This window comes from Athene noctua, chromosome 25 (assembly GCF_965140245.1).
Source record: "Athene noctua chromosome 25, bAthNoc1.hap1.1, whole genome shotgun sequence".
Lineage (NCBI taxonomy): Eukaryota > Metazoa > Chordata > Aves > Strigiformes > Strigidae > Athene > Athene noctua.
Window position 1 is genome coordinate 8,108,120 of NC_134061.1, and position 25,862 is coordinate 8,133,981.

General features: G+C 41.0%; 1 protein-coding gene and 1 pseudogene across 1 annotated transcript; both read right to left on the bottom strand.

The window, feature by feature from the left end:
• Positions 1 to 1,724: 1,724 nt before the first annotated feature.
• LOC141970545 (olfactory receptor 6F1-like) lies at positions 1,725 to 5,768 on the bottom strand (annotated as a pseudogene).
• An 11,215-nt stretch (positions 5,769 to 16,983) lies between these two features.
• Positions 16,984 to 17,922, bottom strand: LOC141970321 (olfactory receptor 226-like). Its single transcript, XM_074926843.1, has one exon. The coding sequence runs from the start codon at positions 17,920 to 17,922 to the stop codon at positions 16,984 to 16,986; it is 939 nt and encodes a 312-aa protein (XP_074782944.1).
• Between the last annotated feature and the right edge of the window lie 7,940 nt (positions 17,923 to 25,862).

A 25,862-nucleotide genomic window follows, 5' to 3' on the forward strand; every position in this document is an offset into this window, starting at 1 on the left:
TTAAACTGTCTATATGCCAACACTTGTAGCTGTATTATTTTAGATAGTACCTAGGTATCAATTAAAAATATAGCTACAACAAAGATATTGCTTAGTCTATGGAGTCATATTTTTGTTTTCATATACATTTTTCCACCTTTTGACCTTTCTTAAACTAGTCATATTGTTGTCTGAATTTATCATTAACTTATCAATTTATTTATCAATAAATTTATTATTAAGCTTTTATTGCTAAATTAGACATAACATTTTTTTAAAAAGGAGCAGCTGTTTTACAGGGAATGAAGGAGGGGATTATCTCAGTCACATTTAGATAGTTGTGCTATAAAATCCATCTAAATGGTTTTTATTATAAATGGAGACAATGTTCTATTTCTGAGATTAGAGCCATCTATTTATGTGGAGACTGAAAAGAGAAACCATGTTAATATCTCAAATGTATACACATCTTAGATGTGTACATCTAATAGGTGTCTTCACCCTCAGATTCTTTACATAAAGAGCTGAGTATAAACATGATCAGAACAATCATCTGGTCAGAGAGACTGACTTTTTGTATTGTTTTGAATATCTACCCAGAACTGATTTGGCTTAGTTCATCTTGGAAAATAAACATTTATGCATGTGTCCATATCACCAGGATACTCACAATTGATGTTGAATTCATTAGATACAGCTGAAATAAAACTTAAAGATATATCTATACTTTATAGAAAACAGTAGCAGCAAAGTGCAGCTGTATAAGCATTATAATAGAACAAAACCAGAAGTGCCAATGTTTACATGTGAGATACAAGACTATAAAGTAAATATCTGATGGCCGTTTGCCTTACTGTTTCAAAGGGAATGGAATTTAAAGTTTCTAGTCCTGAACACTTTCTAGTCAAGCGTAGGCACTTGATAGGTACTGTGAAGTTAGGCACTGGAACAAGTTTCATTCCACCTAGTTTAAGACATCTACAGCATAGATACAACTAGGTAGACACAATAGATTTCCTTGCAGTCATCAAGAAGTAAGTCCATTTTTGACATCATTTTTCTGTGTTACTTGAGATGTGAATGATGATGTTAAGGATTATTAGAAATAATAGCTTCTCTCCAATTTCTTTTGATGGAGGGAGTTTGCATGGACCACTCTTGACTTTTGACTTCAGACACTTCAAATATGCATGAATCAGATGTCATAAAGGACAAGTATCTTACCATTAGCAGGAAGATGCATGCATAGAGGCAAACTGTTTTGGGATCACTATACCAAAAATGAGTGGTAGTGTTGCCTGGCTCTCCAAAGTGTGTTTTGATTTACAACAGGGCTAGAAGTAATAAGAAATCTAAACCATTCATATATTCACTACTTAGGCATACTGTCTAAATTAGTTCTTTACTCAGTGGACAGGAGCAGAAACATTCCAAGGGTGACACCAGTCTTAAGATGGTATCATTCAAGGTGCCGGTCCATCTTCACTGATAGCAGTGGGAGCCTGGATGACCAACTTAGATCTAGACAACTGAATTCTGGATGACTAAATAAAGTTCCAATTAATATCTTCTCTGAAGGGTGAAGAAGCAGAAATTAAATTTTGAATTCAAATTGTCTCTGATAAAACTTCATTTACAGGGTGTTTACTACCTCACTGATGTGTGTGAAAGCTCTGGAGAAAAAAGTGGTTTTCTAAGTAGCTCCCAGTTTCTCCCAGTTTCACATACTACTCCTCAAACCAATTTTACATGAAGAAAGTGTCCTTTTGCTTCAAAAGTGCTTTTATCATGCCTTGCTTGATGTCATTGTTCCTTAGGATATAGATGACAGGGTTTAGAACTGGGGCAGCCACAGAGTAGAAGGCTGAGACAGTCTTGTTGAAATCAAAAGTCTGAATGGTCTTGGTGCAAATGTACATGCAGATGTTGGTCCCGTAGAAGATGGTGACAATGGTCAGATGGGAGACACAGGTAGAGAAGGCTTTGCTACATCCTTCATCTGTGGGTATGTGCAAGATGGTGGCCGCAATGAAGATGTAGGAGAACATGGTGAGGAGGAGGGAGTTCATTAGTAGTATTGTGCCCACCACAATGTTAATGACTTTGATTTCAAAGATGTTTTGGCATGAGAGCTGCAGCAAAGGTGCTGAGTCACAGAAGTGGTTGAAGATGTTGGAGCCACAGAAAGACAGGAGGAAGATGAAGGCAGTCGGAAGGGCAGGTGCAAGGAAGCCACCCAGCCAACACCCCAGAGCAAGCTCTAAACTTAATGGTGGTGTAATGCAGTGGATTGCAAATGGCCAGGTAACGGTCAGAGGCCATGCTAGTTCAGCCGAGCCAATGAAGAAATGTGTGAAGCATCCAGAGACAGAGATGGTCTGTGACTGAATAGCACTGTCAGCCAGCATCTTGGGCACTGTCACAGTAGTGTAGCCAATGTCTAGGAAAGAGAGATTGCTGATAAAAAATACATTGGAGTACAAAGGTGGTCGTCTGTACCAATGACCAAGGTGATGGCCACATTCTCTTTGAGGGTCAGTGCATACATCAGAAGGAAGGTAGGAAAGAGAAGCAGCTCAACTTCCTGACATTGGGAAAACCTAGGATGATGAATTCAGTTACCAAAGTCCTGTTGTGAGAAACCGTGTCCTAGGTAGGATAGGGAAATGAAGATACAGTGAAGGAATGCTGTTCAGAATGATCTGAAGGGAAGAACACAGGGAAAGCAAGAGTAAATTTTTACCACCTGTCATAGTAAATCATCCAGTTTCTTGATCAGTCTCGAGGCTAAGCACATTTTCCTATTGACAGCATCAGGCCTGCACAACACTGTTTTATACACCTGAGATGAGTTACCTCTACAGTGTCACATAACTTGAGTTTCTTAGTTCGCTTATTGTTCCTGATCCCCTGTCCATATTGCACGTGCGTTAACCGCCTTTAGTTGAGCAAATTAATTCCTCCTCTCTGAGGAGGAAATGAAGAATATTTCACTCCAGGGATCACTGGAGGCTTCAGGGGAGATGCTATACTGGTATTACTTCCTTTAACGTAGCAAACTTTTCCAACACTATCTCAACTGGCATGGCAGCTTCAAAACTACCAGGTACACTTCTGCCATGCCCAATGGCAAGCCATGCAAACTTACAGTGTCACATTGCTTAAGGGCCAGGGTCATCCTTGAGGTAGGTGTCTTTCAAAAGTAAATGTCTCCTTACAGAATTAGAAGAAATGGCTCTTCCTGACTACCTCTGGGATAACTTCATCAATATGATTTAATATCTACCTCTCTGCTAACCATTGTTGGCTATTTTGTCAGTTAGGGAAGTACTTGCTTCTTGAGGAGCCATAAGCAAAAGAGGAGCTTTAGAGAGACTGGTGATACAGGAGGAACACAACAGGCTTAAGGGGAAAGAGAGAAATGTAACTGCCACACAGCAACAATTCTTTTGTAAAGGCCAAACTAACAAAGAACAGGGAGAAGATATGAGAAGCAAGCAACAGGAAAAAAAATAGCATCAACATGAGAAGAAAGAGTTACAAAAAAAAAAAAAAAGAAAAAAGATTACTACCATTGAAGTTTAGAGACTATATATATATTTATATGTAATTTCTATCTAGGAGAGGAGAGGCTAGGCAGAAGAGGAAGTTTTTATGAGCTGCTAAATTTCTACAGCATTTGAAGTATAAAAGAAAGGTGTAAAAAATTAATTTGAAATGGAAACAATTCTGTTACGGTGACAGTGGTAGACAAAATGCAGAAAGAAAATGCTACTTATTTTCCTTTTTAATTTTCCAATTTTCAAGAAAGTTTTTGAGTTAATGTATTTTAAAATAAGCAAAGTTGCAATTGGCATTGACGTCAAAGGTCTTTTTCCTCGTGAATTGGGTGCCTAAACTAGAGCTGGGGAGTAGCTTCTGATTCATGCTGCCTTCTACTAACATATTTAAAGGTCCTGGGTCCTTTTGTTTGTCACCCAGAGCAACTTGCAACAGCCTGAGTCTGAGATCCTTGGAGACATTGTGAACTCCATGACATTGTCAGTATATCAGGGAAGGCTCTGTCTCAGCCACATATACTAATTTTTTAATTTTGTCCTTAGTGGGGAGTAAAAAAAAAGCCCAAACCATGTATGGAGGGTATGGAGGGGAGGAGGCAGAAATTGACTTCAAGATACCATGGGTTGGTTCATGAGACTCAATCTAGATATGTGCATATATACACATTATATACACTTGTCCTGACTTTTTTTTTTTAGAATCTTGTTCTCCCATTATGGGGAGAAATTATTAGAAGAGGTTGAGTGTTGATGACCATTTTAAGAGGAAGATTAGTCTGGACACAAGGTTTCTATGAATGTGAATGCTATGAATGTAAATTTCAGCTTCCCTTTCTTATGCATACTTTTCCCCTACTGCAAAAGTGCATCAACCACAAGGAAGGTGCATATGAACACCCCTAGAAAATTTGCTTACACAACATTTTAAATCCCAAAGGAAGATGTGAGGCCGCTGTCTGAAATTCTTTTTGTTTCTACCTTCTCTTTCACGTATCCTGAATGTCCTGGATTTGTAGGGTCAGCCAGATGTTTCTATAATGTTGATGTTTCTCTTAACTGATTGTTTTCCTTTTCATAAATGTTATTGCAAGAAGTTGGCAAATTCTGTATGACCAGCTTTCAGTTTGTTAATGAGGTCTTCATGTGAATAATTAGTATTTGGGGAAGGTTTTGGAGAAAGCCACACACCTTTTATCACTTTCCTTGGCACTGTTACAGGAAGGACAGGAAGGGAAGACAAGGAGAGGGAGTTGCCCTTTATGTGAGAGAGCAGCTGGAGTGCATGGGGCTCTGCCTGGGATGGAAGAGGAGCTGAGAGTTATGAGTCATGATTAAAGAGAGGACAAGTAAATGTGACATTGTACTGAGTGTCTGCTATAGGCCACCTGACCAGGAAGAACAAGTGGATGACAACAGACAAATAGGAACAGCCTCATGTTTGCAGGCCCTCATCCTTATGGGGAACTTCAATAACTCCAAGGGACAACACAACAGTACATAAGAAATCCAGGAGGTTCCTGGAGGGCATTGAGGATAAATACCTCTTCTAAGTGACAGAGAATTCTGCAAAGAGAGGTACTCTGCTGGACCTTGCTATCACCAAGAATGAGAGGGATATGATGATCAATAGCAGCCTTTGCTGCAGTGACCCCAGGCTGGTGGAGTTCAGGATCCTGAGGGCAGGGAGAAAGGTGGAGAGCGAGCTCACAACCTTGGACTTCAGGATAGCAGACTACAGCCTCTTCAAAGATCTGCTAGGAAGAGTCGCACAGGGTAAGGGTCTAGAGGGAAGAGGCACCCAAGAAAACTGGTTTATATTCAAGGATCACCTCCTCCAAGCTCAAGAGCAGTCCACCTCAACAATAAGTCAGGCAAAAATACCAGGAGGCCTGCATAGATAAACAAATTATTCCTGGCCAAACTCAAACACAGAAAGGAAGCATAAAGAAGGTGGAAGCAAGGAAGCAAGGACCTGGGAGGAATACAGAAATATTATCCAAGCATCCAGAGATGAAGTTAGGAAAGCCAAAGCCCAAATGGAATTGAATTGGGCCAGGGATGTCAAATAAAACAAGAAGGGCTTCTATAAATACATAGGAGACAAAAGGAAGTTTAGGGAAAATAAAGGCTCATTGATGAATGAAATGGGGGACAGGACATGGAAAAGATAGAAGTACTGCTTTCTTTGCCTCAGTCTTTATTAGCAAGACTCACCTTCAAGAGGCCCATATCCTAGAGAACAGGGAGTAAAACTGCAGCAAGGAATATGTACCCTGGCTGGAAGAGGATCAGATCAGGTAACAAAGTAAACTGCACATATGTAAGTCCATAGGACCTCATGGGATGCACCACAAGTGCTGATGGAGCCAGCAGATGTCACTGCAAGGTCACTCTTGATAATCTTTAATTGGTCATGGAGACTGGGAGAAGTGCCTGAAGACTGGAGGAAAGCAAACTAAAGAAGGAGGATTCAGGAGCTACAGGCCAGGCAGCTCCCAGTCCTTGGGAAGGTGATGGAGCAGCTAACACTGGAAACAATTTTCAGGCTTGTGAACGACAAGAAAATTATCAGGTGTAGTCAGCATTGCTTCACTAAGTTGAAGTCATGCTTAACAAACTTGTTAACCAATTTCTGTGATGAAATGACTGGCCTGATAGATGTGGGGAGAGCAGTGGATGTTGTCTACCTGGACTTCAGTAAGGCTTTCAGCACTGTCACCCAGAAGATCCTCATTTAGAAGCAGATGGTGTATGGCCTGGAGGAGCAGTGAGGTAAATTGAAAACTGGCTGAATGGCCAGGCCCAGAGAGTGGTGATCAGTGGTATGAAGTCAAGTTGGAGCCCAGAAACTAGCAGGGTACCCCAGGGATTAATACTGGGTCCATTTCTGTTCAACATCGTCATTAATGATCTGGATGATGGAGCAGGGTGTACACTCAGCAAGTTTGCAGATGACACCAAACTGGGAGGAGCGGCTGATATGCCAGGGGGTTGTGCTGACACCCAGAAGGAACTTGGTAGGCTGAAAAAATGGGCTGACGGGAACCTTATGCAGTTCAACAAGAAGTTCAAAGTCCTGCACCTGGGGAAGAAGAACTCCAAGCACCAGGGCAGCCTGGGGACTCTCCAGATGGAAAGCAGCTTTGCAGAAAAGGACCTGGGGGTCCTGATGGACACCAGGTTGAACATGAGTCAGAAATGTGCCCTTGCTACAAAGAAGATGATTGGAGTCCTTGGCTGCATTGGGCAGTGTTGCCAGCAGATCAAGGGAGGTGATCCTTCCCTTTTATTCAGCACTGGTGAAGCTACACCTGTAGTATTTTGTTCAGTTCTGGACTACACAGCACATATTTCTGCACATCCCCTAAATGTCTGCAATACAGTGATTCAGTGTTTCTAGTTCCTGGAGAGGCATGCAACACATCTGCAAGTTCACTTAATAGCTTTGGGATCCTTTCACATGCTGGCATAGTCGTAGTCAGCATAGATATATGATGTACGTGGAAGGGTTTCTGTCTTGGAAGTTTAGCTCTCTATGCTATTTACCCAGTGTAATGGCAACTGTAGATAAAATTAGTTTCATATCAGCTTAAAATTTCATGAGTTTGTTAGGTGTTCCCACCAATCTGGAATGACTTAGTCACAAGTAGAAGTTTATGAGTTGTCTTCTCTTCAACATCTTCCTCATTTTCTTCAGGTGAGATAAATACAGGAGCAGGACAGCAATGTTGTACTTTATTTCAGATTCTCTTGCTGGAGAGGTGCATAACTATATTGCAGCATTGCCTCTTTGACACACTTCTGATTAATAGTGTTGTAAATAACTGATACTTCTGGAAAAAAAGGGACAACAATACATCATCTGGATAACCATTATTTTTGGCAGAAAAAACCATTTACGGAAACAGGAAGGACAGTGTCTTGTCATTGACTGAAAATGCTGTAACAGATAGAAGTAGTTTGAGGAAATTAGGTTTTATTTAACTTTTTCTAAAACATTAATTCAGTAGCAAGATGAAGTTTAAAATGAAGTTCAACCTCAGCCCTGGGTCCTAACTCTACATTTGGTTTCAAAGGCCACTGAAGGCTTTAGGTTCCCTTGGGATTCCAAGAGAATACTACCTGTATTATGAAGCCCCGTTCACCATCAATATCATTTTTTATGTTGCTAAAAAGGGAGTAAAGTGTTGTGAAGGCCTGTTTCTTCTTGAAGCCTGAGATATTATAACATTGCCGGCATACCAGTTTCTTACCATTACCAGTATTAATAAACTGTTTCATAATGTGAGTTTACAAAAAGATTGTCATTATATGAGCTCCTTACTTTTAGAAATACAATTAAAGAATTTCTTGCATGTGTATTATGTTTACTCCCCTTGCCTTTCCCAATTTATTTTAAGAGTGTATGACCAGTGACTCATATCTCAGATGTATTTGGGATGTTACAAAGCTGAACTCCATCGTTAAACAGAGCAAATGCTGATGATTGGAAACATTTAACTATGAGTGTACCACAGCTTTAGCTGAGCCATTCTTCTGTCTGCAGACACTGATTTAAATGCTGTTAGCAGCTGCAGAAGCTCGTCACAGCAGAGAATGCTTTGGCCCTTAAGGGCTCTTTACAAGCAATGAGGACTCCAAGTGCAAAGTCGTGAGAATCCTTGATGCAGCTGTAACTGCAGTCACTGATACTCCCCAGGCTGGTCTTTTTAGATGCAGTCACTTAATAAGGGTCTTGATCTGACCAAAACCTATAATAGAAGTGTCAAATGATATTCTCCCTGACACATTTCTAGTTATATGAGTGATGCTCAGTCATTTACAAGGTTTTCAATTCACATCTCTATCCAGGAAGCTTTGAGGTTGAGGCAGACTCCACAGTTTTGCATTTAAAAATCTTAACTATTCCAAACATAGCAAGAGGCGGAATTTCTGATCATAGTATGAATAATAAAAAAATAATAACAATTGTTCTGGATTCTTTCTACTTCACTTAATTGAAATGGCTATATTAGTCACATTTAGAAACCCAGGGTCCGTCTGTCATTAATGTGATGAGACATAAATGTCCCAAAGGCTCTTCTCATAGAAGTTAAAGCTGCAGTAGCTGCAGATTTCAGATGCATATGGTGACACCCACCCCCCCCCCCTACCCCCCACCCTGCACCCCCAGTCATGTGTAATAGCCCTTGTCAAGTGCTAGCGTGCGTTGTAGCTTTTTCTCTGGGGCTGGCTCAGCAGTGTGTGTGTTCTCTGTACCGTGGTCTCAGAGCTGCCAGTGGCAGTCAGGATACAACAGTACTATTCTTTGCAGAAAAAAACAGATGCAGGAGTAGTTTGGTGGCAAGGATACAGTGTGAAATGGCCTTAATACATTCTTTCTCATGTTCCCAATAAGGCAATGGCATAGATTTGTGTCCTCTAGGCCAATTCAGAGACTACATGGTGATTTCCTATTTATAAGAGATCAAGACAGTTACCTATTGGACTCTCCTTCTATCTATTATGTCTAATTGTTGCTGTTTACATCCTTATTACCCTTGTACTCCTATCACTGTCATACCCATGGAAGCCATTTTGCACTGGATAAACAAAGACTTGTCATTCATTTTTGACAGAACAGTGCATCTGTTAACTCCTCTCCCCAGCACACTTACTCTGATATAAAGAAGCAATAATTTAAATCCTAACTTGTACAAAGCTCATTTTTACAAATGATTTAGAAGAGTCTTCATTCATTTATCCAAAGCAAGGAATGTTCCAGTGAGTAGGTTTGCTAGAAACTGAAGCTAATGACATTCTCCCAGCAGCATCAAAGTTTAAAAGTATGCTGACCAGGTCTGCAGAGGTCTTAAGAGCCTCCTTAAGTGTAAGAGGTAAGTGGTTCAAATGCTTACCGATTAGGTGTGGTGAGATTCATTTTATTTTCATATAAATTAGTGCCCTACATACACTTCAAAACTGGCACAATAGAAGATGCCTTTTGGAGTGCAAATAAGCTGACAGTTTTTAGATGGCTACCTTAACAAAGAGGAATCCAGGCATAGAAATGCTTAATTTCACTCTCCTAACAGGCTGATAGTGTTGTTATCCTTTTCCATGCTGTGTCTGTCCTAGATTAAATCAGATGGATTTCATGTTGGGAAAGAAGTGATGTGATTTGATGCCTGTCCGCTATTGTGGACATGTGGATTTATAAGATGTGTAATGGCTGCTGGGTTCACCCTCCCTCCTCCCCATCAGTTTGTGTGTTAACGTGTGATATTTATCTGTGTCTTTTAATGTGCTACTTCACTGTTCTTGCAAGGAACTCTGTTGAAATGCTGAGTTAAAATTTCTCTTTTAATAGTTGTAAACATGTTTATTGTGCTTGGGTGAGACCCATATCTGAGTGATATCTTTAAAAATCTAATTCCTTAGCCAACAGATTTTGCCTATAGCAAGGACATATAAAATGTTTTTCTCAGAACAACCAGCTCATGGAACCCAAACTATGTTAGTGTAAATAGGAAGGGTGGATGAAGAACATGTATCTCTGAGGAGGATGAAGAACCTCAGAAGGAGTGCCTGGACAGGTGCTGTGGCTTGGGATGTTAGTAGGAATGTCTGGGTAGATAATATGTGGTGGAATGGAATGGAATGAAAAGCCATTGTTTCAAAAGTGTTTCAAAAGCTTCACTAAGATATTTCTATCTAATTTTGAGATTCTGGGTGGCCTATACATGGGTAGATCACAGCAGCAACTTTAAAGTGAAGAAAGAGAAAATTCATACAAGTACTCATCTACCAAAAAAAAAAAAAAAAAAAAAAAAAAAAGGTCTATGAAGAGTGTGAAGTGAAGTCTGGGGTCAGTAAAGTCAAAGTAAAGCAGGAAAATGCTGGTATCTGAATGTGAGGTGCAGCTGGACCTGGGGTCTGGTAGAAATTCTTAGACAAAAACCTAGCGAAGGGAATGGAAATACCTAAGTGTGGCCAAGAGGGAGAGCTGAAGAATGTGTAGTGTTTTAATTGAAGGGATGTTTGAGGGATGATATAATAAGCTTCAGCCCACTTTATTCCTATTTTATTGTGCCTGAGTGTCTCCACATCATCCTCAATCCTGTGCTTTTCAACATGGTCACACCATTTTCTCACTTGACTGTTGGGTGTAATTTCCCTCCCCCATCATTCCTAGTTTAAAAGCGTCGCCAGGATGACCAGCTGTTGGTAAAAATGCTTTTGTCCCATTTGATCAGGTTGATCCCACCTCTTTCATGTAATCCTTGAATGTCAAAGTTGCTCCCATAATCATAAAAGCTAAATCTCTGTTAACAACAGCAGCTGCACAACTAGTTGTTGCCCTGCAGGATAACTCATCCTCAAGCTATTCTCTCTCCTGGCAAGATCAAGGAGAAAACCACCTGGACTCCCATGTCCTTGGCCATCAACCCAAGAATCATGTTGTCTCTTCCTAAGTTCCAGGTTTCCCCTGGCAGTATTGTTGGTACTCACAGGGAAAACCAGCAGGGAGTAATAGTCCAAGGGCTGGAGAAGTCTCAGCAGGCTCTTCACAACATCCTTAGAAGGTCAGGTTGGCAGATGAGTATACTGGGTATGTGTGGCAAGGTTTTGGTAGTGGTGGGCTACAGGGGTGACTTCTCTGCCCCACAGCGGCATGTCCCCCATTACTGTCACTGCCACTTCCTCCTGGTGCTGCTCTGTGGTTTAGGTTTAGATAACTCTCATTCTTGGGACAGAATTTCCAGTCTCTCACCTGATAACAGGACACTGAACCTATTCTGTAGTTGCAGACACGCAGAAGAAGCAGGAAATATTCTCTTGCCAGAAGTCATAAGCTTCCAACATTCATCATCACAGAATCAGATGAGAGAATGAGATAATGGTTTGGGTTGGAAGAGACCTTTAAAGAGCATCTAGTACAACCACTCTGCTGAGGGCAGGGACAACTTTCACTAGAGCAGGCTGCTCAAAGCCCTGTACAACCTGACTTCGAACACTTCCAATGATGGGACATCCACAACTTCTCTGGGCAGCCTGTTGCAGTGGCTCACCACTCTCATCATAAAAAAAAAAAAAATTAAAAAAAAAATAAAAAAATTCTTCCTTGTGCCCAGTCTAAATCAATCTAAATCTACCTTCTTTCATTCAGTTTAAAACTGTTGCCCCTTGTCCTGTCAATGCATGTCTGGGTAAAAGTTTCTCTGCATCTTTCTTAGAAACCTGCTGTATGTATTGTAAGGTTCCCCCAGACTCTTCCCCATGCTGAACAATGCCATCTTTCTCAGCTATTCTTCACAGGAGAGGTGTTTCAGACCTCAGATCATTTTTGTGGCCCTCTTCTGGCCCTGGTTTAAGAGCTCCATGTCTTTCTTGTACTGGGGACCCCAGAACTGAACACAGCATTCCAAGAAAGGTCTCATGAGAGTGAAGAGGAGAATCACCTTCCACAACCTGCTGCCATACTTCTTATTACACAGCCCAGGATACAGTTTATTTTCTGAGCTGCAAGCAGACACTCCTAGCTCATGTACGATGTTTCATCCACCAGTATCCCCCAGTCCTTTTCCACAGGGCTGCTCTCAGCCCAGCATGCAACCTGTATTGGTAGTGGGGATTGCCCTGACCCAGGTGCAGGACCTTGCACGTGACCTTGTTGAACTTCATGAGGTTCACACAAACCCACTCCTCAATCCTGTCAAGGTCCCTCTGGATGGCATCCTTTTGCTCTAGCAAATCAGCTGCACCACTCAGCTTGGTGTCATCTGCAAACTTGATCAAGATGCACTCAACCCCACTGTCTGTGTCATTGATAAAGAAATTAAATAATATTGGTCCCCGTACAGACCCTTGAGGATTGTTACTGGTTTCCACTTGGACAGTGACACATTGACTGTAACTATTTGGACACAGACATCCAGCCAATCCCTTATCCATCTAACAGTCAATCCATCAAACTCAAATCTCTCCAGGTAAAATTCATGGGGGGCTGTATCAAAAGTCTTACAGAAATCCAGGTAGATGTCATCCATAGCTCTTCCCTTGCCAACTGATGTGGTCACTCCGTTGTAGAAGACCACTAGATAAGTCAGGCATGATTTGCCCTTGGTGAAGCCACATTGGCTGTCTCTAATCACCTCCTTGTCTTCTACATGTTTTGACATATCTACAAGGATGATCTGTTCCATGATCTGTCACAGAGGTGAGGCTGATTTGTCAGTAGCTCCCAGGGTCCTCCTTTTTAAAAATGAGTGGGATGCTTTCCTTTTTCCTGTCACTGAGGACTTTGCCTGACTGCCATGACTTTTTAAAATATGATGACTGGTGGCTTGGGTACTACATCAGCCAATTACCTCAGGAACTTGGGATGCATCTCATTTGGTCCCATGGGCTTGTGTATTTTCAGGTTTCTCAGATGTTCTTGAACCTGATACTCTCTTACGATGGGAGAAACTTTGTTCCTCCTGTCCCTGACTTGAAGTTTAGGGACTTGGGAGATATGGGAAGAGAGATTGCCATTGAAAAACTGTGACAAATAATTGTTGAGTACCTCAGTCTTCTCCATGTCAGTTGTCACCACCTCTTCTGTCTTATTTATCAAGACATGTGGAGGATACATTTTTTTTTTAAACTTCCTTTTCTTGCCAATGTAGATGTGGAAGCCCTTCTTATCCTTTGCGGCCCTTGCCAAATTCAGCTCCAAATGTGCCTTAGATTTCCTGACCCAGTCTCTATACATCCAAGGAACATCCATATGCTCTTCCCAGGATACATGTCCCTGGTTCCACTGCCTGTTCATTTCCTTCTTACACTTTAGCGATCAGGAAAGCCTTACTGAGCCATGCCGATCCCCTGCCTTCATTGCCTGATTTCTTACACATGGGAATCAAGAGCTTTTGTGCTCTAAGAAAAATGTCCTTAAAGAGCTGCCAGCCCTGTTCTGCTCCTTTACCTGTGATGGCAGTTTTCCAGAGGGTCCCATCCACTAATTACTGAAGCAATTGCAAATTTGATCTCCTGAAGATCAGTGTCCAAACCCTACTCTTCACCTGGCCCATATCCCTCAAGACTGTGAATTCCACCAGGGCGTGATCACTGCACCCCAGGCTACCACCAGTCTCTAATTATTTCTTCCATGTTGGTAAGCAACAGGTCCAGTAACACTTCTCCTCTGGTTGGTCTGTCTATCACCTGGATTATGAAGTTATCCTTGACACAGTCCAAGAGTCTCCTGGTCTGCTTACAGCTTGCTGTGCTGCTTTTTCCAGCAGATGTCTGGGTGACTGAAGTCCCCCAGCAGGATCAGAGACTGTGAGCATGATGTTTCCTCTAGATGAAGTAAGAACGCTTTGTCAACAGGCTCCCCTTGGTCAGGCAGCCTGTAGTAATCTCCAACCACAAGGATTCCTTTGTTGGCTTGGCCTCTAAATTTTACTCACAAGCTCTCAACCTGTTGATAACTGATTTTCAAAGACAGCTCTGTGCAGTCAATCAATTTACACAGAGGGCGTCTCCACTGCCCAATCCAATAAGCACTGAATCTACCTGTCCCTTCTTTTGTACAGTTGGGAATTCAGTCTCGTAACTACAGTGTGTTGGAGAAGAACCTGTCAGCTGGGCTTTTTTCATCTCTGGTGCTACATAACCTGTTGGCCTCCTCCCACAGCTCCTTAATTTGGTGGCACAGATCCTCAACCACTGTACACTTCCTACAGGCACCGACACCATCTCCCCTGCACCAGCATCTGAGAGAGGCACCAAGAATTCCCTGTAGCCTGATACCTGGAAAACTGCATCTTCCTTTAGGAGCTTGGTCTGAGTTGAGACCTCTACTGTTCCAAGGTTTTGGCTGAGATAGAGTTAATTTTCTTCAGAGTAGCTCTTGTAATGTGATATTTTGGATCTGTGACCAGAACACTGTTGATAATACACTGACGGTGGTTTAGCTATTGCTGAGCAGTGCTTACACAGAATTGAAGTCTTTTCTGCTTCTCACACCACCCCTACAGTGAGTAGGCTGGGGCTGGACAAAAAGTTGGGAAGGGACAAAACTGGGACAGCTGACCCCAACTGACCAAAGGGATATTCCATACCATAAGATGTCTTGCTCAGCATTGAAAGTTGGGACAGTAAAGGAGGAAGTGCAGGACATTTAGGGTTATGGTGTTTACCTTCCCAAGTAACCACTAGGTATAATAAAGCCCTGCTTTATTGGAAAGGCCTAGACATCTGCCTGCCATTGGGAAGTAGTGAAAGAATTCCTTATTTGGATTTTCTTGTGCACTCAGCTTTTGCTTTACCTGTTGAACTGTCTTTATCTCAACTCATGAGTTTTCTCACTTATACCCTTCTGATTCTTTCCCCCATCCTGCTAATGTGGGAGTGAGCAAGAAGCTGTTTGGGGCTTAGATGGCCTACTGGGGTAAAACCACAACATAAGTGTAGTCACTCCAGTTTGTGCTGGGGACGATCCCCCATGACACACCACCAGCATTCCTAAGCACATGTACATGGCTCTCAGCAGAATTTCTGGCCCCCTTTGGTGCATAAACTGCTGTGTTAGTTCAATGCTCTTTCTCAGGGTGATAATGTTTTTCCTTATATCTGCCTGGAGTTTCCTATGTTGCAATTTGTGTCTGATGATTCTCATCTTAACTGTTTACTGTTAGGTAGAAGATGACAGGAAAAAGATCAACCCTTCACCTCTTCTGAAAGGAAGAAGAAATCCAGCTGTCAACCTCTCCTTGTACATTGCATACTTCAGATGCGTAACCATCTTGTGGCTTTCCAGTAGATTCATTCCAGGATGTTAATGACTTTCTTGTTCTGGAGAGCCCAAATCTGGACACAGGACTGCAGATAAGGTCTCACAAGTGCAGACTATTGTGGAAGAATCACTGCAAAAGTGTTTTCTACACATTAGTCCACATCTGGTCTAGTTATATAAATTTAATGCTTATATTTGCCTTTATTGAACTTCATTAATTTACCCTTGTTGGATTTCATGGGGTTCCTGTCAGCTCATTTGTCCAGGCTTTCAAGGTCCTTTTGAATACCCATCATGTCCTCCTGAGTATTCACCTCTCTCTCTAATTTGGTATCATGCATGAACTGTTTGAGAGTACATGCTGTCCCTTCAACTCGATCAGTGATAAAGATGTTTGACCGTAAAGATGTTGACAGTGTTGACAAGAGTTTTCATGGCTGTGAGATGCCAGTGGTGACTGGCCTTCATGTGGGCCTGGTACCACTGATCACAATGTTTTCAGCCTGACAGTCCAGCCAGCTTTCTATTCATCTCACAGTCCCTTTATTCAGCCCATGCTCCAGCAATATATCTATAACAATCATTTAGAGGACCATCTCAAGGAGTACAGTCAAGGAAATAAATATCCACTGTTCTCTGCTTACCCACAAAGACAGTCATGTCCTCACAGAAGTCAAACAGGTTGGTCAAGCACAATTTTTAATTGGATAATTATTTCCCATCATCCTTCTGTCCTTCATGTGCTTGTCAATAGATTCTAGGAGAATTTATTCAATGACTACTGAGTTTAAAGTTGAAATTTAAAAGATTTGTATCTGTTTTATATATTTGCCCTCCTCGTAAATGAAGGAACCCATGGATCAAGTGATTGCATTCAGACCTATATCTGAATCAAGCAAGACAATTTATTCTTCCACAGAAGTCTTATTCATAACTGTACAAAAGGAAGATAGAATCTGTAAGACCAGACTGAATTGTTCTCTGTATTAATGTTTCTTTAAGAGAACCTGAAACACTTTACCTCTTTATACTGTTTTTGCTGGGTTTATTGCAGGCTTTTTCTTCATTTACTTCTATTCCTTCTTTTCCTCCTTTGTATGGCACTGTCAGTGTTATTGATCCTTTTTCCTCCACTGCTCCCAGAGGCTGGAGACCACCACACACATATTTTTAAAAATAATTACAGGTTTGCTGGATGCTGTTATCTTTAAATGAAAAATTTAAATATGATGATCTTTAGAATTGTCTAGAACTCAGGTCAGAAAAATTCTTCCTTTCTATGTCATTGCTGTTCTGTGTCACTGATGGAAATGGAAACAAGTTTAGGATTAGAGGGCAGACCAGCATGGGAGACATTGTGGTTGGTGTCTGCTATAGACAACGTACACAAAGATGTACATGAAGCCTTCATCAGCAAGCTGGAAGAAGCCTGACCTTTGCAGGTCCTGGTCTTCATGGGGGACTTAAACGACCCTAATATCTGCTGGAAGCGAAACACAGCAGGGCACAAGGAATCCAAGAGTTTTCTGAAATGCATTGACACTAACTTCTTTCTTCAGGATCCCACAAATCTCCCAGATCTTAAAGATGAACACTAGGTAATTTATTATGATGCTTTGACATCATTTTTACAGTGTAGAAAGGGAGCTAAATAAATAAGGAAAACCCTAGATGAAATTTCTAGGACAGGATGTGTCTCCAGTGTATTGTTTTCCTAAAAGCACTTCTGAATTCCTCGTTCCTTAGGCAATAGATGATGGGGTTGACCAGGGGTGTCAGGACAGTGTATACCACAGAAACCAATTTGTAGGAGCTGAAGGAATCAGTAGGCTGGGGCCTGGCATAGATAAACAAGGAGGCTGTGTAGAACACTGTGACCACTAACAGGTGAGAGGCACATGTAGAGAAGGCCTTGTGACGCCCCTGGGCTGAGCGGATGTCCAAGACAGCAGAGATGATGCACACATAGGAGGCCATAATCACAATGAGTGGTACAAGAAGGATGAACAGGGCTAGTAAGAAATCCATAAGCTCAGCTACTGACACGTTGGTGCAGGCTAGCTTGAGTAAGGGAGAGACATCACAAAAGAAGTGGTTGATGATGTTGGGCCCACAGTACGTCTGACGTGAAATAAAGTAAACCTTCCCTGTGGAAATCAGGAAGCCACTCATCCAGGAGCCAATGGCCAGACGGGTGCAAAGAGTGTGATCCATGATAACTGGGTAATGCAGTGGGTTGGAGATGGCCACATAGCGATCATAGGCCATGACAGCCATGAGAGTGCACTCACTGCAGGCCAGTGCCAGGAAGAAGAATAGCTGAGCCATGCAGCCTGTGAAGGAGATGCCTTGTCTCTTTGTCACCAAGCTCACAAGCACTTTGGGCACTGTGACAGAGACATACCAGATCTCCAGAAAGGAAAGATTGCCCAGGAAAACATACATTGGCTTGTGAAGCTGGAGATTTGTCCAAACAAGCACAACAATTATTGCATTTTCTGTCACTGTCAGCACATAAGCCAAGAAGAATATAAAAAAGAGCAAAAGCTTGATTTCCTGTTTACCTGTAAAACCGACCAGAATGAATTCAACGACCTGGGTCAGGTTATCAGAGGGCATGCTGAGAATCATACAGAAGCTGCTAGAGCCTTTGCAGGAGAAGCAGATGAGGCAGCAGTTTGAACATCCACTCAAGCTAGCTTGAATGGACGGACTGTGACTTGAAAATCTGTGTTTGTAATTAGGGCTGTCTGGATTGAGAAAAAAAAAAAAGTTGCAATGAGTGATTCATAATGAAAAAAAAAACAGTCAATGGCAACAACATAGCAACTTCACAAAGTACTATTGGAACACAAGGGAGATTTTCTGAAGTAGACTGCAGAATCTTTCTAGGACCATTTCTGTAAATAGTTAGGATCATGCTCACAGAACTGTGAGTTGTATTTCTGATCCAGCTCTCAAGCATCGCATGACACTAACACAGCATGATCTGAAACGTGCCAGGTACATGAAAGAGTGCAATGCTTAGGATAATTTTTTTTCCATACTCTATGGTTTACATGAGTTTCTCACCCAACCTCCACAGTTCTTCTCACCCAGGACTCAACCAGCTACTCTTATAACACTATTCTGGACACTGATCTTTAATGCCCCTGATAATTAATTAAGGGACACAATTAATTAAGTCATCTCACTAGATCTTGTTAGTCATCCTTGTGTAAATTAGCATCTTCACAATGATTAATGTGTTTCCTCTAAATACCTGTGATATCATTTCTATAGATGTACTTCCATCTCTCATACTATTAGTCTTTAAGATTGAGACAGGCACCTGTCTGCTTAGATATGTTAGATGGATCTTCTTGTGGATAATCTTGTTGCAATGTAGTGAATATGCAAAAGTTAATGGAGAGACATAAACATTGTTAAGAAGTGACAATATCTCATAAAGCACAATACAATGAATGAATCCACATTCTTGAAGTGCTGGTCTTTCTCCTTTGACTGGGAAAGGACATTCAGATATGGAGTTAACCTGTTCTAATTAAACAATGTGGAATTATTCACACTGTGGGTGCCTAAATTGTGTGCTAGTGATTCAGGTACCTAAACATAAGCATGATTTGAGATGCTGTACATATCCTGGCCTTCCACCTCTCAGTTTACAAGATGATGAGATTTCCATATGTTTGGTGTCATATCTTGCAGGAATTTGTGAAACACACTAGGATATCTCAAATGCTTTCCTACGTCTGTGTTTAGGTTCTTGAATCTCATCTTCAGTGTCCATATATGAGTTTGTGGACGTGTGTAATGCCTTTTGCATGCTGTAGTTACTTGAGTCATTCATACAGAGAAAAAATTAGGACACAAAAACTGCAGGACATTCAGAACTTTCTGGAGTGAATTCTGCCAGGTGGGGAAAAAGGGCCTCTGAAAACATCAGATGGACAATAAAATCAAATCCCTAATTAATACAATCTGTGACTCTAAACAGTGACTAATCTGGTCTCTTATAGGGTTCGAGTTAGGAATGGGTTAAATATTTCTGGTCACTGTTATCTATATGGGTTACACTTCCACTTTATTATGTGTAATTATGTGACTATGATCAGAGCTTAGACAGCTAGCATGGCATGTGAGTTACTCCACATCAGGCACTCATGAAGATATTCAGGCACCTATATACTGAGATAGTGCAGTTTTAGCTGCCGGTGATACCTTAGAAACTCATTTGGAGTTGGCAGATATAGCATGGGACCTGCAGAAGATCTGTGTCCTTCCAGAGCAGGGATGAAGGCTGTGCAGGGTACCACAGAAGTTATAAAATAACACTAGAGATGCCTGTGTTTAAGTACCTGAACTCCTCTTTGGTTGCTAGGTATGATTAACAGGTGAAATAGCAGGGATTGCCTAAAAATGTGTTTTTGTTGCCATAAGGGATGATGAAGATTATGCCAACCACCTTTCAGCTCTTGCTTCTGAAGGATGTAGAAACTGAAGGGTATAAGAAACTTACAGTCACTGTGCAGATGTCTTGGGTAACCTGCAAAAGGCATTTACTTTTGGTAACTGTATTGAGCCACTAAGATTAGGTACATTGAATCTGACCTATCTTCTGCATGGTTTAAATGAGGCGACAGAAATCCCGTGGTGAGACACAACCAACATAAATGCATAAACTCACAGTTTCACATGCAGATAGCTTGTTAAATCTTACATGTACCTGTTATGATATATTTGTAGCAAACTGTGAGGTTAATCCCTTTCACAAATGTGCTATGAGAGCACATACCCCCCCACGTTTACCTGCTCATTCATCTATGCTTACACCAACATACTAACACTGTCTAGCTAATAATAATTTTCTTTCTATATATGTATTTTATATATGTTTCTAATATCAGATTTGTGCAGACAGGAAAGGATATGCTGTGCTAACAGACTGTAGACTGAACATACCTACATTTCCATTGTGGGGAGGCTGTTTTTTCCCATGACTTCTTAATTATCCACTTTAATATTTTACTGTTCCTCCATATCTCTATCTATCTATATGCATAGCTGTGAAAAAAAAAAAAAAGCAATAGTATTTCATACCTTACATGTGAATATAGATATGTGTATGCGTAGAATTAAATATTTGTGTGCAATATTTCTTTAACAACGTCTCTTTTTTTTACTTCTCAATTGAATACACTTTAAGGAAAATGACCTTGTGAAATATGATTATCAAAAAATGACAAGTGATTCTCATCAGATTAGTTCAATTTCAGACCAGAAGGCCTAATTCCATCCCTTAATTAGGCTTTGCCCACTGTATTCAAAATCATTACAGTGTCAGCAAACCATGAACCTCTATACAGGAACAACTGTCAGAGAGATTTGATAACAGCCTGCTCTGTTGTAAGTCAAAGGCAGGGAATATCTCATGTGAGTCAATTTCAAGATGGATAAACTTTACTCATAAGAGGAGTCTCACCAATCCAAATATTAACTATAGATTTTAATCAATTAATTCTACAGAAGATTCCTTCTCTTCAGCATGAAGCACCTAAAGTGGACTTTAAAATAATTCAGGTGAATTGTATTCAAAGAGCACTTGAGAACAGAGACATTGACAATAGAGATAAACCATGGAAAGGGGATGTGTTGTTGGTATTTATATGCACTTAGGGGTATTTACATACGCTTAGGGGAAATTAATCTCATAGTACCCAACTCTGAGGAATAAGGAAGAAAAGAAAGAAGGGAAATTATATATTAAAAAATAAAAAATAGTGTGAAGGCAGGAGGAGGGGAGAAGGGAAGGAGGGGAGGAAGAAAAGAAGGTTGGAAAGACAAAGAGTGAGGAAAGCTATTTCTATAATAAATGTGCATTAACATGAATGCTAAAACACAAACCAATACTTACTTGAGAGAAGAGGATGAAGATGAACATACCAGCCTATTTTTTTCTTGATGCTTCTATTCTTTATAAATGTGTAAAAGACATTTGAAAAATATAATTTAAAACATGAAAATAGAAATTTGCAGGGAAAAAAAAAGTTTCATGTAAAAAAAATCTGAAAGAGCTTTCTGTGGAAGTTAGAGATCAAGAATTAGACAAGGCTAGGAGAGCATGGTTTTCTCTTCTGTTGCATGGAAAAAATGAAGCTCTGTCTTCTAGGAAGCAATCTGAGTTCTCTAAGGTTAAGTTGCTCCTCATTCTCCAACATGAGAGCTAAAAAAAACATTCCTCCTGTGGTTAGTGACACTGCTTTCATTGTTTTCAACTACAGCAAAGTTGAGAACTCATAAGCAAATCAGATCCACAGAATCTGTACCAAGGGGAAAACACTAGCTTATACTTAGTACAGGCAGGATTTGTATCCTCTGTTTATATATTTCCATGACCTAGTAATCAAGAATTTCCTTTATCTGTTCTGTTTTGAATAGGTGCATTACAATGAATTTGGCTACTTCTTAGAATCCATGGACTGTATTTAGTGACTGTCCCTTGACTAGAAAGAAAACTACCATGATTAGCCAGGTATATACTAAAGGAGCAAGTGAGATGGTCTAAACACAGTCATACAGTAATATTGTCTATGACTTAGGGTATTTGACACTTTTGTGCAAGACATATATTAAATTATACTCTTCCTTAGTCGAGCAAGAACCACGTGTGATGCTCTGGGGCACCTAAAATGTCAGTACCTAATGTCATATAGGGACATGAACCCTATCCTTACCTTCTATAGAGTAATTTATGCTGGATGGGACCTCAGGAGATATGAAGTACACCCTCCTGATCAAAGCAGGTGCAGCCCAATGAATTCTAAATTGAGGGGGATTAACACTTCCCTTGATTTACTGGCTATGGTGCTGTTTAAACAGCCCAGAATACAGTTGAGCTGCTTTGCTGCCAGAGCATCCTGATGACTGATGTTCAGCTTGTTCCCTGCCAAAGCTCCCAGAGCCTCTTCTGCAGAGCTTCTACCTAGCCGGTGAGTCCCCTGCTTGTGTCATTGGCAGGAGTTATTGTCACATGCAAGACTTTGCATTTGTTTGGATCCTTGTTAAATTTCATGTAGTTCCTCCTATTGACCAAGTCTTCCAGGCAATCTATACCCTTGGGTGCCATTCCCCTCTCCCTCCCAAAGTTTGGTGTCATCTGTAAACCTGATGGGTAAGCACTCCTTCACCTCCTGCTGCGGTATTTCAGGGTAGAGTTGACACACTGACAGCTCCAAGTGAAGTATGACCCATTGATCACTACTTCCTGAGCCAGATAATCCAACCAGCCTTTTGACCCATCTAGCTGTCCATCCATCCAGACTGTAAAGTCATAACTTGGCTACGACATGATGGAAGACAGTGTTAAAAATCTTGCTAAAGTTCATGTAAATGGTACCTACTTCTCTTCCTTCACTGGACAAATCCAGTACTTTTATGACAGATATAGGCTGGCCAGGAACGATTTACTTTTCATAAATCTATGCTGTCTGCTCCCAGTCATCATCATCTTCTTCATCTGATCAGAAGTGTCTTCTAAGAAGAATTACTTTATGATTTTCCCAGCAACAGAAGTGAGGAGTTTGAATGGTCTGTAGTTTCTCACATTGTCCTTTGAAGATGTCCACATTACACCCAAAATATATTGCAGCAAAGGAAGCATGTCTGTTTTTTGTTCATGTCATCTGGTGGCCAGGGTTGCACTTGCTTGCTATAGAACCTGAAATTTTATCCTGCAGTAAATGAATGTGTACAAAGGTTATTTTAAACAAGATCGGACAGCGATGTCTGTATTATAAATACCCACACTGAGATAGAGAAGCCCCAACTGATGGATCTTTCCTGACTTGCTGCTCATTTTACTCAAACTTATCTCAGAGTTTAGGGCAGTGGAGATAACTTACGTGTATGAGGTGATTATCTCTGCCATGCTGATGGACACAAATTGCCTTTAAGTGCAGAAATCATAACAGCTGGGACATGACAAAAGAAGTGATTCTTTTAGCTGCCCATACAGATTTGCAGTCTGTAGAATGCTGTTGTCATAGCCAGGGGTGTGGGATGCCAACACAAGCTGATGGCATCTTTTTTTTGACATTTGGTGAGGTAGAACAGTGGATGACCAAAGGCCATGAGGAAGTACTCTCTGCTGACAAAGTGAGGAAACTTCAGCTGGGCTAACCAACTGCCACAAGAGCTGCTCTGCCTCTCAGCAAAGATGCAGTCCAAGGAGTGGCAATGGCAGAGGGATGGCAGAGGCCCCAGGCGGGGAGGTTCTTGAGGAAGTAATATATAGTTGTTTGGTAATAGATGAGTGTTTGTGCAATTGTTAACAGTCATGCCATTCTTTCCAAAGACCGTGGTGACATACAGCAGTAGGAAACCCATGAAACAAAGATCTGCTGTTCTAGCTGATTTTGAATACCATCAGTGGGGACTTAGTCACCATGCAGCAATTTTCCATGGCAGGTGCCTGATGAAGAACAAAAGTTAACAGAATAAAGCTGAATTTATGTTGGAGATACTTCTTTCTACTTCAAATGAGAGGTAAAAATAACAGAGTATTCATGTAAGTGTATGCATATAAATTAATTTATATACATAATTCACATGCACACATAATGTATATAGCTGTGTATATATATCATGATATGCAAACGTAGTACATTACTTTCCTGCTTCTGTATTATTGCCGCAAGTTATTTTTGTCTGTAGAATTAATAAAAGTCAAGAAATAACAAAAGATACACAAGGAACAAATTCTGCTTTCCCCCTTCCATGTCTTCTCTTTCCTTTTTGAAGTCTGAATTAGCAAAAGTGGAAAAGATCACAGTAAATCAATAACCAAGTGGAAATTCAGTATAGTTTCTAATTTGTTTTTATTTCCAAAGAAGTTTCATTTCTGAAAATGTCAATACTACAATTAAAATTAGTCTAACTGCCTTTGAACTCAGATGGACCATCGAAGCCAATAGTGGCTAAACCTACTTTACTTCAAGGAAACATGGAGCAGTATTTTGCAAATTAATTTTGAGGAAAATATGCTTGAAATTGTGATGAACATTTTCAAAATTAGATGAACAGAGACATTGAGTTTTGATTAGAAAAATCCATTGTGAGACTTTACGTTGTTCCTCTTTGCTCCTCTTTGCTTATGAAAATGCTTTATTTAAAAGCATGTGAATTCATATGTAATTCCTTAGAATAATTTTGTTTCTAGTGTTTTCTTCAGAAAATCCTTCAGATCTTTGTTCCTCAAGCTAGAGATGGTGGCATTTAATATGAGGAGAAAAAGACAGTGGACAATAATTTGATCTGGTCTGGTGAAGAGAAGTCAGAAGAAATAGCATACATTTCAAATGATGTGCCAAAATACAGTGCTACTACCATGAAATGGGAAGCACAGGTAGAAAGGTTTTTCTCCTGCCTGCCTGAGACATGATCCTCAGGATGGTGGAGGTAGTGTTTCAGTAGGATACCAGGATCACACAGCAAAATGTGATAATAAATAAAGAGAAAGGAGAACAGCACAAACTAATTGACATAATTTTCACTGCAAGATGTCTTTAGCAGTGATAGGAGCTCAGAAAAATAGTGATCAATCTCCACTGGGCCCACAGAAGTTCAGCTGAAAGTTTAAACTCGTGTGTGTAGGGAGAGGCGCTCGGAAGGTCTCGCGGTGTACGGAAAGAATAGGGAAGTAAAGATCTCGCGTTGTACAGAAAGGCGTATATAAAGCAATTGCACAGTTAATAAATTGATCAAGTAGCAACCACTATATTGGTCTCTGTGCTTTTGTTCCCATGAAGGTCATAATCGCCGGCATGGATTAGCTGTGATCTGAGCACCACACTTCTGTGGATTGGCAGATAGAAAAAGACAGCTAATACCTCTCCCTCAACAAATGGTGATCCGACCGACGTGATCCAGCCAAAGATGGGCCGTGAAGGTTGGCGGTGCATGGCAGGAGGTAAAGAAGCTCCACGCAGGATGAGAGACTCCACGGCGCACCGTGGAAGCCACAGTTAAGGTACTTAAAATATGGGGAAAACAACAGAAGACTTCTATGAAGTCAGGGACTTTAAAAGCCATGCTACAAAGATTAGTAAAGCTTGGCATTCTGGCCGAGCCGATAGACTGCGTGAAGCCAGAGCTATGGCCTCAAATAGAAGCTGAATTAATGGAACAGGCAAAATTGGGAAAACCGGAGCATTTGCTGGCTTGGGGTAAAGCAAATGCAATGATGAAAGCCATCCAAGATGAACAACAGGTATGTAGAGATGCAAAAGGGGATTGCAAGGTCTCTCAGAAGGGACTACTCAGACGGAGGAGCTTGCAGATAGTTCCTCTGAGGAGGAAGGTATCGAGCTAGGGGAGGCATGGCCCATAGAAGGTAAACCCCCTGACAAGGATAGAGAAGGGGGCAGAAATATCACTACCCCTTCTGCCCCACCCACACCACCACCACCACCACCACCCCCATATACCCTTGGGGAGCGCTACAAAAAGCGGAGGCTGAAGTACAACTGGCTGATTTAGAGGAGAAATGGAGAAAGCAAATG